Source organism: Musa acuminata, chromosome BXJ2-5, assembly GCF_036884655.1.
Source record: "Musa acuminata AAA Group cultivar baxijiao chromosome BXJ2-5, Cavendish_Baxijiao_AAA, whole genome shotgun sequence".
Lineage (NCBI taxonomy): Eukaryota > Viridiplantae > Streptophyta > Magnoliopsida > Zingiberales > Musaceae > Musa > Musa acuminata.
In genome coordinates, this window is record NC_088342.1 from 1,794,827 (window position 1) to 1,807,664 (window position 12,838).

General features: G+C 35.8%; 1 protein-coding gene across 2 annotated transcripts; it reads right to left on the reverse strand.

Moving 5' to 3' along the window:
* Positions 1–283: 283 nt before the first annotated feature.
* Positions 284–12,521, reverse strand: LOC103983778 (replication factor C subunit 5). Of its 2 annotated transcripts, XM_009401050.3 has the most exons (12): positions 12,383–12,521; positions 12,162–12,272; positions 12,015–12,047; positions 11,536–11,704; positions 9,746–9,927; positions 7,274–7,410; positions 7,008–7,106; positions 4,954–5,023; positions 4,804–4,878; positions 2,509–2,554; positions 688–801; positions 284–602 (listed from the first exon to the last, which is right to left on the reverse strand). In XM_009401050.3, exons 1-11 carry the CDS (start codon positions 12,464–12,466, stop codon positions 743–745), a joined length of 1,065 nt encoding a protein of 354 aa, XP_009399325.2. In that variant the 5' UTR covers positions 12,467–12,521; the 3' UTR covers positions 284–602; positions 688–742. The 2 variants fall into 2 exon arrangements, with proteins under 2 accessions (XP_009399325.2, XP_064963899.1); XM_065107827.1 differs by having other exon boundaries at positions 380–602; positions 4,804–5,023.
* Between the last annotated feature and the right edge of the window lie 317 nt (positions 12,522–12,838).

Below are 12,838 nucleotides of genomic sequence, written 5' to 3' on the forward strand. Positions count from 1 at the left end.
CCTCGTTATCAAAATAGAACGTTGACCAATGAAAAAGAATAAATAGAGTGGACCAAGTTACTTAGAGGAAGATGGTGGGTGGCGTGCAAACGATGTCCAAGCTGTGGAGGAGAGAAGGCTATCAGCCATGCGGTTGTTTCAATTGATCGACATGATTATTAACACATGGACATTATTATTAATCTACTAGAGGTCCAACATAAAAATGGAAATAAAATATAATTGGTTAATTCTATTTCAATGACATAAATAGTTAATTTCTAGGGCACAAGCTAAGGGAGAATTACAAGACACATGATCACACCAATAAACATTTTTAACAGGGATTTAATGGATACAAGTGAAAGCTCATATGAATTGCCAAGATCCCGAAACCATATAAACCTCAGCTAAAACCAAGTAGAAAGAACATCCAACAGGCATTGGCTGCCTTATAGTCAAACATCTAACAATCTCAAAAAAGCTACGCACACTACTAGAAAGAACATCACATAATATATGTAGTTCTTTAGGAGTTCTATACATACGAAATCCTCGGAAAAGAAGCACAGAGCGATACATCGAGATGATCAAAACATGACACAGGCTCCATCTGCACAAGGCTGCGAGAACAGAGAAAATAAATATAAAAAAAAAAATCCCACTAATTATTAGCACGAAAAACACCTAGTGGTAAAATAGTGGTACCTTTTGACTATTTTTAGGTTTGGATATTTGGAGGGTCTATTCCCCTCAGGTTCGTTTAACCAAATGTTGCGATAAGGAACGCCTTGTAGATACTCATGAACTTTGCAACAAATGCTGGTGAAAATAGCATATTGTAGCATAAAAACAAGCAATGATCACTTCTAATAGGGTATCTCAAAGTAAAGAACGTAACTGCAACCTTGCCATGATTTTACACGATCAAAACAAGTTACACATTAGATATATTTAGCAACCAACATTTAAAAATCATGGTGTTGTGGTTTGTTCAATGGCAGATTGCAGATTTACAAGAAAAGATCATCTCATTCATCAATACACTACTCGCAGCAAAGCTACATTAAGTCAACTAAAGGGGTAGATAAAATGTCTGTCAATTGGAACACCATGGACAAGACACTTGAAAGCAATAGAGTAACTGATTTGGTGTTGAGTGGTAGTTCCTGGGTTGAACAACTTCAAGAACCATGAATCGATGCTACTCAAACGTCTGAATTCACATATTGTTAAAGATGGCAAAGACTATTCACAAATAATAGATCTATAACAGCACTGCACAGCTTAGAAATGTCATTCCTACACTACTTAGCCTTTGGTCATCAAAAGAATCGTATCCTTCACCTTTTCATGCCATATGTTTTCTTAAACATTACATACATGCCTACTTAACCTTTGATATATCCCTCATCTTTACAAGACATAATTTTTTTAAGAACACATACAATTCTAGTTGTTTGATGTAACATCTTTTGAGGTCGTTCCATTTCTTGACCTAAAATAATGCTAAAAAGGAGCCAACTTGGGCTAACTAAAAGTTGGCTCTACAAACCCTGCATGACTAATAAGCATAACTGTTAGATGAATGAGCAACATCTCTTTATATGTTTGCAAAATAACTAAGAGAAGAACAAATTCCAACTTCAGAAAGCTGTTTCCATGGTTATGTTAAAACGGTGAATCTTCCATGTGATACGAGTTTTTGTTTTCATGTTTTATTGTTTTTCTCTGCTGGGTCAAAGGAAAGAAAGGATAGAGGGGAGCAAATATCACCTGGAATTCACAAATACATGCCTCTTGTGGAAAGAGGACTTGTGGACTTATGTTCAGTAAAATGTGATGGCGTGATTGAGGATGATTATTATGGTTCAGAGTATTGATTCAAGTATTTTGTTGAGCTGGCATGCTACCATGCAGCATGATCTTCCTAAATTTGGTTTGACTATCTTGGTATCATGCACAACCTCCTTCAAGCAGCTCTCCAGACCACCAAATTCCGAATTCTCCATATAACGATAATAATGTAGCTTATTGAACACAGAAAAAAATCTTAAAATACATGAGTTTGTTCCTAATTTTAATCTTAGATGCAAAATAGCAATAAGAAACAAATGCACTGTTGAAATGCATGAAGTCGGTGTATGTTCTAAGTAACAGAATCCAATGATAACTTTTCCTATTAAAAAAAAGGATCAGTAGATCTTTTTGAATAATTTTATGACATGCATTTGTTAGATTTAATATGTAACTGGATTTTACAAAACAAACCAGTTATTGCAAAAGAATATTGTATCCTCAATTGTAGGATGCATAGCAGCAATGCACCAAAAGAGGAACAGCTGCTTAGCACCCATGTGTCTCCAGAAGAAAGCATAAAAAAGATTTTGAACCCAAAAATGAATGTTTCAGATGCAAATAATTATTGCACAAAGGGAAGAAATAGGTACCTTCTACATTATTGCAGAACAATAACATAAAGCACCTTCAATATGGAGTAGTTATTACATAAAAGGAAGATAAAAGTACCTTCAATATGAAAAATGGCTTTTTGTCCAAAACGCATCCTGTGCTCCTGCATGAAATTTATAATTAGGTTGACAAAAATTAAATAAAAATCTAGGCATCCCCACAAGAAGACACAAAAGAAAGATGTGGGATGTCTTATGTGAAGAAGGATTTGAAGCTGAATAGTTTCATTGAAGAAAATTTTGTTGAAGAGTGGAATACACATTTCATGATTGATCATGTGACTCATCCATTTCCATTCTATCCTCTAATATGGTGAATTTAAAGAATAAATTAGCAAAGTGTTGCTCAAACGCTACAATTTACCATCACTTACTATGAACATGCCTTGTCACCATCAATGTAGAATTAGTCTACTCTGAATGAGGCCTAACAAGTTTTCACTGAGATTGGTATGATTATTAAGGTGTAAACCTGATTTAGTCCTATTATGACTATGTTTTCACTTAAAGAATGCATGCCATTACCAAATCCAACAGATTTACCCTTTTTGACAAACATTATGATACTTTATAAGCATCCATTTAATTGTCGAAGTTCAAAAAAATTTAACGAGTTCTTTTTTTGTGCATAAAATTTAGAAGGCATCATTCCCAATCTAGAGGACACAGGTCAAATTCCTGGCTAACACCACCCCAAGGATCTGGACATTGAAATCTATTTATTAAAGCAACACATGCAGAGACTTAATGAACTGCCAAAGCCATGCAAACTGAAAGCTCAACTTGGGTCCAGAACATGTGTTATCACCTGGTAACCCTCTAAAACCTTGTGGTAAGCTCAGTTTAGTCTTCTCTCTTTTTATTTAGGGTTAAATCAACCTCCCACCCGCGGTGCCTGCCCATTGTTCGTGATGCCTACCGCTACTGACCTGCCTAATAGCCCTCCAACTCCTCTTCCTCTTTTTCTCCTTCACCTCCACCTCCTTCGTTCCTCCTCCCTTTTGGTATCGTGGTGCATACCAACAGTGTGCGCTTTGGTTCAATGGAACGAACATGCCCGTACTAGTCTAGCCAACAATCGATTCAGATAGGGTACCCAATATTTAAAACCACCCCGAAAAGTGAGTAATTTAGGTAAAACATGATGGTATAAAAAGTATCATGTTGCTTAAAATGGCCAACTGGCTGCTGATATTTAATAATGTATGACTATATCTTCTCTAGAATAAAAAAGTCAATGACTCAGCACTGGACGCCATCATGTCCGTAGTTTGACATGTTTCATAGCATTTCTCATGTCTCCACATTTTTGTGCATGTGATCAGGAAGAGTTTCGATAGTGGATTAAAGGATGATCACCGTTACTAGTCTATTATGGACAAAATAAATTTTGTTCAAGGAGAGACTCATTTTGGAATGGAATGGAAGTTACCGGCTGCACTGTGAACTAGCAGCAGCAATAGTGGCAAAGTAGAAGGGGCCATTTTCTTTATACCATTATTTATACATCTATAAAAAAAAAAAAGACCTCTTAACACCTTATACATCTGCAAAGAAAGACATAAAACCAACTTTGCACTATACATATATCTTGTTTAAAACAAAACATAGTAAGACCCAATGTCCATGAAATTCATGAGGAGAAGGTTAAGGTTTACAATTCAAACATCAGCACATCTACTTCTTAAAGCTGCTCAATGTACTCAACAATGTTTAGATGTTTGAACGTTTCTGTAAACACCCAGACTTCTTAAAGCTTCTTTCTCTTAAATAATACATGTTTCCAACCACAGACCTTGCCCTTAAAGGATTGTGCCTCTTCCTCTACTTGAATTGCCAAAATCAACATAGATGGCTAGAGTTGGCCAAGTCTGACCAAGTTCAGCCAAGCCATGATGTGTCAGAATCATACACCAGATTGTAGATACTAAAACTCAGACTTGATCAGTACATCCCCATTTCTAAGGGACTCAAATAGATACCCCTCACTATCTTCTACAAATTCTTTAATCCCATTTGTAGTGGGTGTTACTTACAAATGTTGTTTAAAATCTTCAATAATTAGAACAAATGTCTTCTTTCATCTCTCTCAACTCATTTCGTCATTGTTGGACCTCCATTATTCTGACCACCAATTGTCATCATGGCTTTCTATTGCTCTGACATGAACCACCCCAACCCAAGGCCACCTGTCCTAGACAGGGTTGGTCAATGAACCAAGGAAAATTTACTCAAGAGTTACACGTGAACTGAACAACTAAATGATAATAATAATCGAGGATAAAAAGCTCTGTAGCAGAAAAATGTGCAAATAACAGGAATGTAATAGTTCATGTTACTGCAATACACTTACATAATATGCAGCCCAATGACAAACTTCATGCTTTAATTCTGAGTCCAATTTCTTCAATAATTCTGACAGCAACTTCTGCGAAACAACAAGCAAGATAATTACATTAGAAAGTTTAATCCCATAGAACAAAGATAACGAAGCATCTTTCACCTTCAAAATGATTTCAGGAGGGATACAGTTAACGAGAAGCTCATATATTTTTCCACGCACCGAAAATAACCTGCAAATATATAAAGAGAAAAAAAAAATAAACAGAGGATTGTCACTGTCATTGGGTGAAGAAGTATAAGCTACTGGATAGTAGTGATAGAACAATGACAACTATGCATAAAAAGAGTTCACAGAAGTGATCATATGATTGAAATTGCATAGAAACAAGGGAATCCAACCCAGCAATATCACTGACTGGTAGTTACTTGAAAATAGGCTAAATCTATCAGAATACATCCAGCCTTCAAAGAGAAAATAGATCATGATGGTTGTTGTAGAATTCATAGAACAGCTTCGAGGCTTGACTAAGTCTTTCCAGTGATTTCTTTGAACATTGGTCAAGATTGAAAAAATTTCTTGACTCCTTTATATAATTACGTAATGTTATTCTGAGTCTTGTACTACTGCTCTGGCAATATAAGGGACACAAGACCAATACTTTTCCTACAGCGACTTATGGCAGGAAAAACGACTCCAACCAAAGAAGGCATCTATAAGTTCTAAGACTAATTTCAAAACTGGCCTTCAACCTATCATAAAAAACCTTCTAAATACATGCTGAATACTGGTCCAAGCAAAGTTAGACGAGTGGATTTTATTCTAAACTACAGCTTGTTGGAAGGCAGCAAAATAAACCCTATTGGATGCACTTTGACTTGTGAACCAGGATAGATGAATGGAATTGATAAGTATTAACTAGAAATTAATTGTCACTAGAGGCACGATAGTAACTGTATAGACACAAGCTCTGATTTCAAAAGGTTGAGAAGAACTTGTGCACTATCACAGTTCAGAAGTATTTGCCAAAGAGCAATGGAAAAAAATGAAATATGGAAGTTTTTAGCATGGCATAGGTTTATTAACACGATTTCCTTAATTTTTTAAGGATAAATTGGCAAAAAAAGGAAAGTTGATTTCAGATTGAATCTATATGATAAGAAACTTTAAACAACTGTAATGAAAATATGTGAGACTATGTTATAAAATTAGATCCAACAGATTGCATAGCAACATCTTGAAACAGAAATGCAGATGTAAGAAATCATGCAAGCACACTTTCTAATACAACAGGGTGAACAAAGCAGCCCAATACTATTATAGCATATCAGATCAGTGTGGTATGAGTACATTTGGCAATCTACCAGTCTGTACGATCCAGCTTCATTGAAAAAAAATAAAAAAATGAATACCAATCACCAAGCTATATCATCTGATTATGGTCCCTAGTTGGACTAGTTGATACTGGTCAACACACATTGATCCAATTAGTATTCAGAACCTGAGGAGACTTTAGGCCTTGAGAAAGCATTCTGATAATTATTGAAACAAATAACATACAAATTTGTTCAGCCATAATAACTTAATACTTTTTTCGTGTTTTCAAGTGAGCTAAGTAATCTATGTAATTTATCTATTTTCTCCTTGTTGTTCCTTGTTCAAAAGTATAATTATTTGTATATTACTACTACATAATTGCTATTTTTAGCATTAGTTGGTTTGAAGCATGGTTTGTAATACCGTATCATACTGCTCGGTACGGGTGATACATTCCGATCTAATAGAGGACCGATACAGGCGATACATCGGTACACCTTAGTGTATCATATGTTGGCACGCTCAATACAGCTTGGAACGTACCATACCGACAACTGATCGGTACATTGATACGGTATGATATTCAAAACCTTGGTTTGAAGGAAAAATTTTGATAGCCTAGCATAATCATGCCATCGAGATATATTTGCATAAATAATATTCTGATGAGCAATGAGCCAAATTTCTAGGGCTAGAACAAAAGGTTCTTGTTGTATTCATCCTATTAATTTCAGTAGGCACTGAATTATATCATTCATAAAGTAGAGAACCAATGAAGTATATTTATGCACAAAAAATGGAAAGAGGAGTCTATAATGAGATGCTAATGAGAAGAACAAATAAAAAGCTAAGCTTCACATTCACAAAATGTAGAGAACCAATGAAGAAAAAAAACAGACCTTTTAGGACTCTGTTCCTTCATTATATCAGATGCTATTTCAGAAACATATTGTTCCCAATCCAAGGGTGGCAATGCCTGGTTTACGGTGAATGGATACCTATAGCAGTAACATGCAATTCTAAAATTAATCAACTGAAGTCAATAGGATGCAAGTGTTGTATAAATCCTACAATCAACTAAAACAAGCATAGGTATACAGTAGACAGATATCTGATGTATAACTTGCATGGAATTATTGTACGGACTACATGCTAAAGAGCTTACTGCTGCACTCGACAGGTCTCAAAAGACAATATTGCTCTTCTTAAATTACGGTTTGATTGAGCTGCTATACGTGCTGTGAATCCAGGTGGAAGTTGCAGGTTTTCCTTCTTGCCAATGAACTCCAATACTTTGATAATCTAATTAATATAACATGCAAGATTTTTAAATTATGGAAGACTGGAAATTGACCAATAAAATCTAGGACCCAAGACTAACAAACATAAGCATGCTGGGCACTAACTGATAAAAGACATACATGTAACTGAAGTTTATAAGAAAATACAATAAATTTACCATGATATATTCAAGATACAATTTCAAGTATCTATAGGTCTGAAAACATCTGCCTAGAAACACAAGCAAAGCAATCTGACATACAAAGAACTGTATATCTTAGTTAAAATACAACTGCACTAGGATATCATATCATGATACTATTTGATCCATCGATCCAATTATATGAAACTGATAAAAAAATTTAGCAATGTCAAACTCATTTACTTGTAGAATAACATGGCATTTAATAATTGACCAAAATGGACTACCACTCAATTATTGAATGGTATTCAGTGACACTACTTAGCTGAAAAAAGAAAATTAGTTATGATCATGAGCCAACATTTGACATAAGCAAATGACAGTTTAATCCAATGTAATTGTGTCAAACAATAATTTATTATCTGACTGCTGCTTACATAGCTTCCATCTAAAGGAAATCTAGGTCAACAAGTTATTATAAATGTAGCATGATAATTTCTATCTGATGACTTTTGCCATAGGAATTTATCATACGAAAATACATTTCTATTAATTGCATGGAGTACCTCAATGATTATGTAATCATAATGATAAAAGTATCTAGATATATGCACAGCCTAAGAACTAAGTCACTTCCTGAAATTGAGGGGCTACTACTTCCTACAAGTGAATCTCCACATCAGTCCTTGCTTAGGCTAGTCCATTTAGAGAAATGCACGATAAAAGCCAATTTGAATGTAATATTTACAATAATTCAAAAACATCAGGAAGTAGATATTGTGCTAGTGTTTGTGAACTTGTCCCATTTACCTCAATCTACATCTCACCTCTCCCCAACGCCACAAAACACCCCACAAAAAGCCCATAAAAGATGTTCAAGGAATAAAGGGGTCGATCAAAGTAGAAAAAATTAAATAATAATAATAATACTGTTGTTTCTTCTTTCCTACATCATCACCAGATTCTACCATAGTTTCAAATTTAGTCTATCAAAATGCACCACTACATGCCTCATCTATCAGTCTTTATGAACTTGTTTCACTCAAAGCCTATTTTCCTTTGGGCATGTTAGACCAAGCTATGCAATTTCGTACCGTACCAGAGTTTCGACGTTCGCTCGGTACGATAATCTTATATATATATATATATATATATAAGATTATATATATTTATATATAAATATTCTTATATATAAGGCGACATCGCGTCGCCTCGGTGACATCGCCTTTTATAATATATATATATATATATATATATATATATATATATATATATATATATATATATATATATATATATATATATATATATATATATATATATATATATATATATATATATATATATATATATATATATATATATATATATATCGTTTTGTCCGTAACGAGCGGTCCATGTACCGGTAAGCTGACAGACCGGTACGTACCGCCAGTACCGGGCGGTATTATTCGAAATTGTCTACCTTGTGTTAGACTCCAACAAGAAAGTTCAACAAGACAAACAACTCAACTTGGAATCCCATATCCAAGTAGGCAGCATTTGTATCTTTTTAAGATATTGATAAGTTAGTCATCTAACTAAATTATATACAACTACCAATTATCTGAAAAATAATCCTCACAAAAAAACATTTGATCCAAATTTCACATGACAACGGCAACCTTGTTGAATTTCAAATTAACTAACCAAATATGTTACTCACTGATCGCATATGAATGAAAAAATACACCAGAACTAAATGTTCGAAATTAGTTCACAGTTATTGAATCTAAAATATATAGATGAACATAAAAACTAACTCATAAATAACCATTTATGAAGTAACCATCACACTACAGACAAAAAGAGCAATACAAATAAGACAAAAAACATTAAGTGGCTATATCAAATTGTCAACTGAACAATCCATGCATCAAGCATTTGACCTTGTTCCATGTGGATTTTATTACAGAATTATGTTTTGCAAGAACTGGAGATTGCTTTACACTCTGCAAACCTGGGTTTTTGCATTTCATTGTGACAGTGTTTAGTATAAAGATCTCTTATTTATTTTACTTCATAAAGCCAGCTCTCGAAGAATACAAAAGACATTAGCATAGAAAGTTATGTATTCCTAACCACAGAACTGGAGAAACAGACTAAATAAACACATCCACAGAGATCTAAGATCCAATGAGATGCAGTTATGTTCATCCCAATCCAGGTACCAACCTGCTCTTCAGTAGGTGCATTCACTCGAATGTTCAGACAGCGAGACCTGACAGCCTCCGTTACTTTTGATGAGCTGTTGCAGCACAAGATTAGCCTGCATGATGCACTATACTTTTCCATTGTTCTACGGAGAGAATGTTGACCTTCTCTTGACAGCTTGTCAACTTCATTCAGCACCAATACTGCCAGTTAGGAAACCATATCAATACCTTGATGAGTAGACTTATTCCAGAAATTCTAAGAAAAAGTTTACCAAACTTAAGATGTCTTATAAGGGGTAGAGATTTTAATAGGCATAGAGATTAGTGCAGGTCTATTGCAAGGAATGAATTTGCAACAAATTCCATTAACTTGGTATAGGTGCATGTTCTGCTTCTTACCAAGCTGAGGCCCGTTGTGACAAGAACAGTTGAATCAGAAGCTGATACAAGACAATAATACCTGACCAATAGGGATGCACCATAGTAGATGATCTCATCAGGTAAAATCAAGTGAGGCCAAATTAGGTTTTATCTCAGGCTTCTGAGTTGAATCAAGTTAACTAACCCCAAATATAAAGTCAGTTTGGACCACAGACTTCCATCAGGAATTCTTTCAACCACAAATTTCCATTCCGAAAGAGAGTGAGTTGACCACGTGATTCACAGTAGTTAACCGCAGGAGATTCTAAAAGAATACTTTACCCTTACCCAGCAAAAACTCAAGGGATTTAATGGTCATTTTTTTTCTCATCAAGTTTTGGCTGTTTAACACATATCTGTATATAAGCCTAAAATTTCTAGCTTATGGTATGACTAAAGTAAACCATATGACCCGACAAGATGATTTTATATCAACTTGTGTAAACAGCTCTTAGCTATAGCATTTTGAACTTGATGTTCAGTAGTTTTCCATGATGTAGGACTTTTTACATGTTCCAATGATAACAGGAGCCACAGACTTCAGATTTGCAGACATAGATTGTTTGAGTGCCTTTAATAATGCCAACTTGATTTATCAAGTGACAAAGACAGTTTCATCCGAAAGGAAATAAGATAGCATGATCATTAGATAGAATGGTATATATTCTTCTATTCCTTTATGCATATACCTGAATTACCAGCCTACCAGCACCATGCAGTTAAAAGTTATGAACTATCTATTAAAGAAGCATTGAAACATACAAAGGAACTTCATTTTCAAATTCAATTAACATTAAGTGACAATATTATCATCCCACCATGGGCATAAACTGTGTAAACATATTTTGGAATATGCCTAGCGTTGGTTGTCAGACTCTTGTGGCAACTAAAATTGAAAAGGCCATAACATCACAATCTACTATACATTGGAGGATGCGGAGCATCTTCCAAGTGAAGTACTTGATGTTTCAAATCGACTTTCAAAAGTTCCGCTCCAACTTTATGCAGGAAAACGAGGTAGCTCGTTAAGAAAATCCATGTTTAGAAAGTGACCACATCCTCGAAAAGAACACAATGCAAAATCTTGGTCTATGACGGGCCACATGGCATAATCACCTAAGTCATTATTACAATCTACATGTTAGTACACTGAACTCAGAACCATTAGTTAGTGATTATGACGTTGTGCATTTTACATTATATGCTAAAGTTAATTGCATCAGTCCCTAGATGTAACCTTACATGCCTATTATAACATAAATAGCATAAAGTGAAACTCATTATAGCTTAGATAAATATGGTTTCTGAAATGCAAAAGCCATCTGGGAATCTCCTAACATTAGATAAAACAAAAGGAAAACAAACCCCATGTAACTAAAGGGTAATTACCTTTGAACCCTTTTTTGCCTTTAGTATCCACAGGTCTGTTTCTTGCCATTTCCTTGATAATCTCCTGAACAATATGCCTATCCTGGAAACCTGCATCGCTGGGATTCATCTCAACATGATGTGTGCTCGATAACATCGTCAACTCCAGCTCTATCTTACGTGTACCAGCCTGCACAGAAAATCGACTTAGTGAAAGATCCCATCAGCCTCAATGAGTGCCTCATAATAGGATGGGACTCCAAATTTTCTATTTTTGTGAAGAAAAGCGGGAATCCCTCGAGTAAAGAAATAAACTGAATTTCTAAAGCAAGCAACCAAGACGGCAGCCAGCTGTGGCAAAGAGGCCCAAGTCCCACTTTGGGGGGCAAAGTCTGCTACAGGAATTCTCACATCGCCCATGAAGTTTGTTCATCACTAAAGCCCGTATCATTGGAAGAATTAAGTAACCCAAGAAAAGGAGATCATGAGCTTCAACTTACATCAATCTTCCACATCTTGTTCTCCAATTTCACCTGCAATCGCCAACAGAAAGAAATGAGAAAAAGAAAACACAACTAGATTAAAAACAAAGAAATAAGAACATCTAACCACAAGAGGAAGGGAAATAAACAGTGGTGTGCAGATACCTTTTCAACCCCAGGGCCAAACATTTGCTTAAGAAGAGCCATGACTAGGGTTTTCTTGCCGGAACCAGTCGGCCCATAGAAGAGGAGATGGGGGCAGTCATGCTCCGACACCTACCAACGGATCCACCACACGAAGATCACCTACATCCCGCAGGCACCACCAAAACAAGCAAGAAGGAAAGCAGCCAAAACCCTAGACGAAGAGTTTTAGGAGATCTCACCAATTTCTTCAGGTTCTGGGCGATTTCCTCGTGGGCGATGATCTTGTCTAAAGCTCTCGGCCGGTACTTGTCGACCCACAGCATCGTCGCGGGGAGCCGGAGGAGGAGGAATCGGAGGAGCAACTGCGGTAGAGAGTAAGAGGAGTGGCGGGAAAAGAAAGGGGGCGGATCAGATTATATATAGGCAGCGGAGACAGTAATGGGCCACCAGCCAGCCCATGGGCCCAATTGAGCTCGAATCTCCAACTTGTGGGCTTGAAGGAAGCTGCGGTAAAATGATAAGACTTGTACATACGCTAAAGAATAATCGTAATCAAATCGACAAAGAACAATTTTAGAATCGATGGTTCTGATTTAAGTTTGATCGTTTCTTCCGAAATCATTTCTAACAACTATTAAGTGCACCCACCATACGAGTAGTAATAAGATGCTTCTTGTTGAAAGCATTGGGATTGG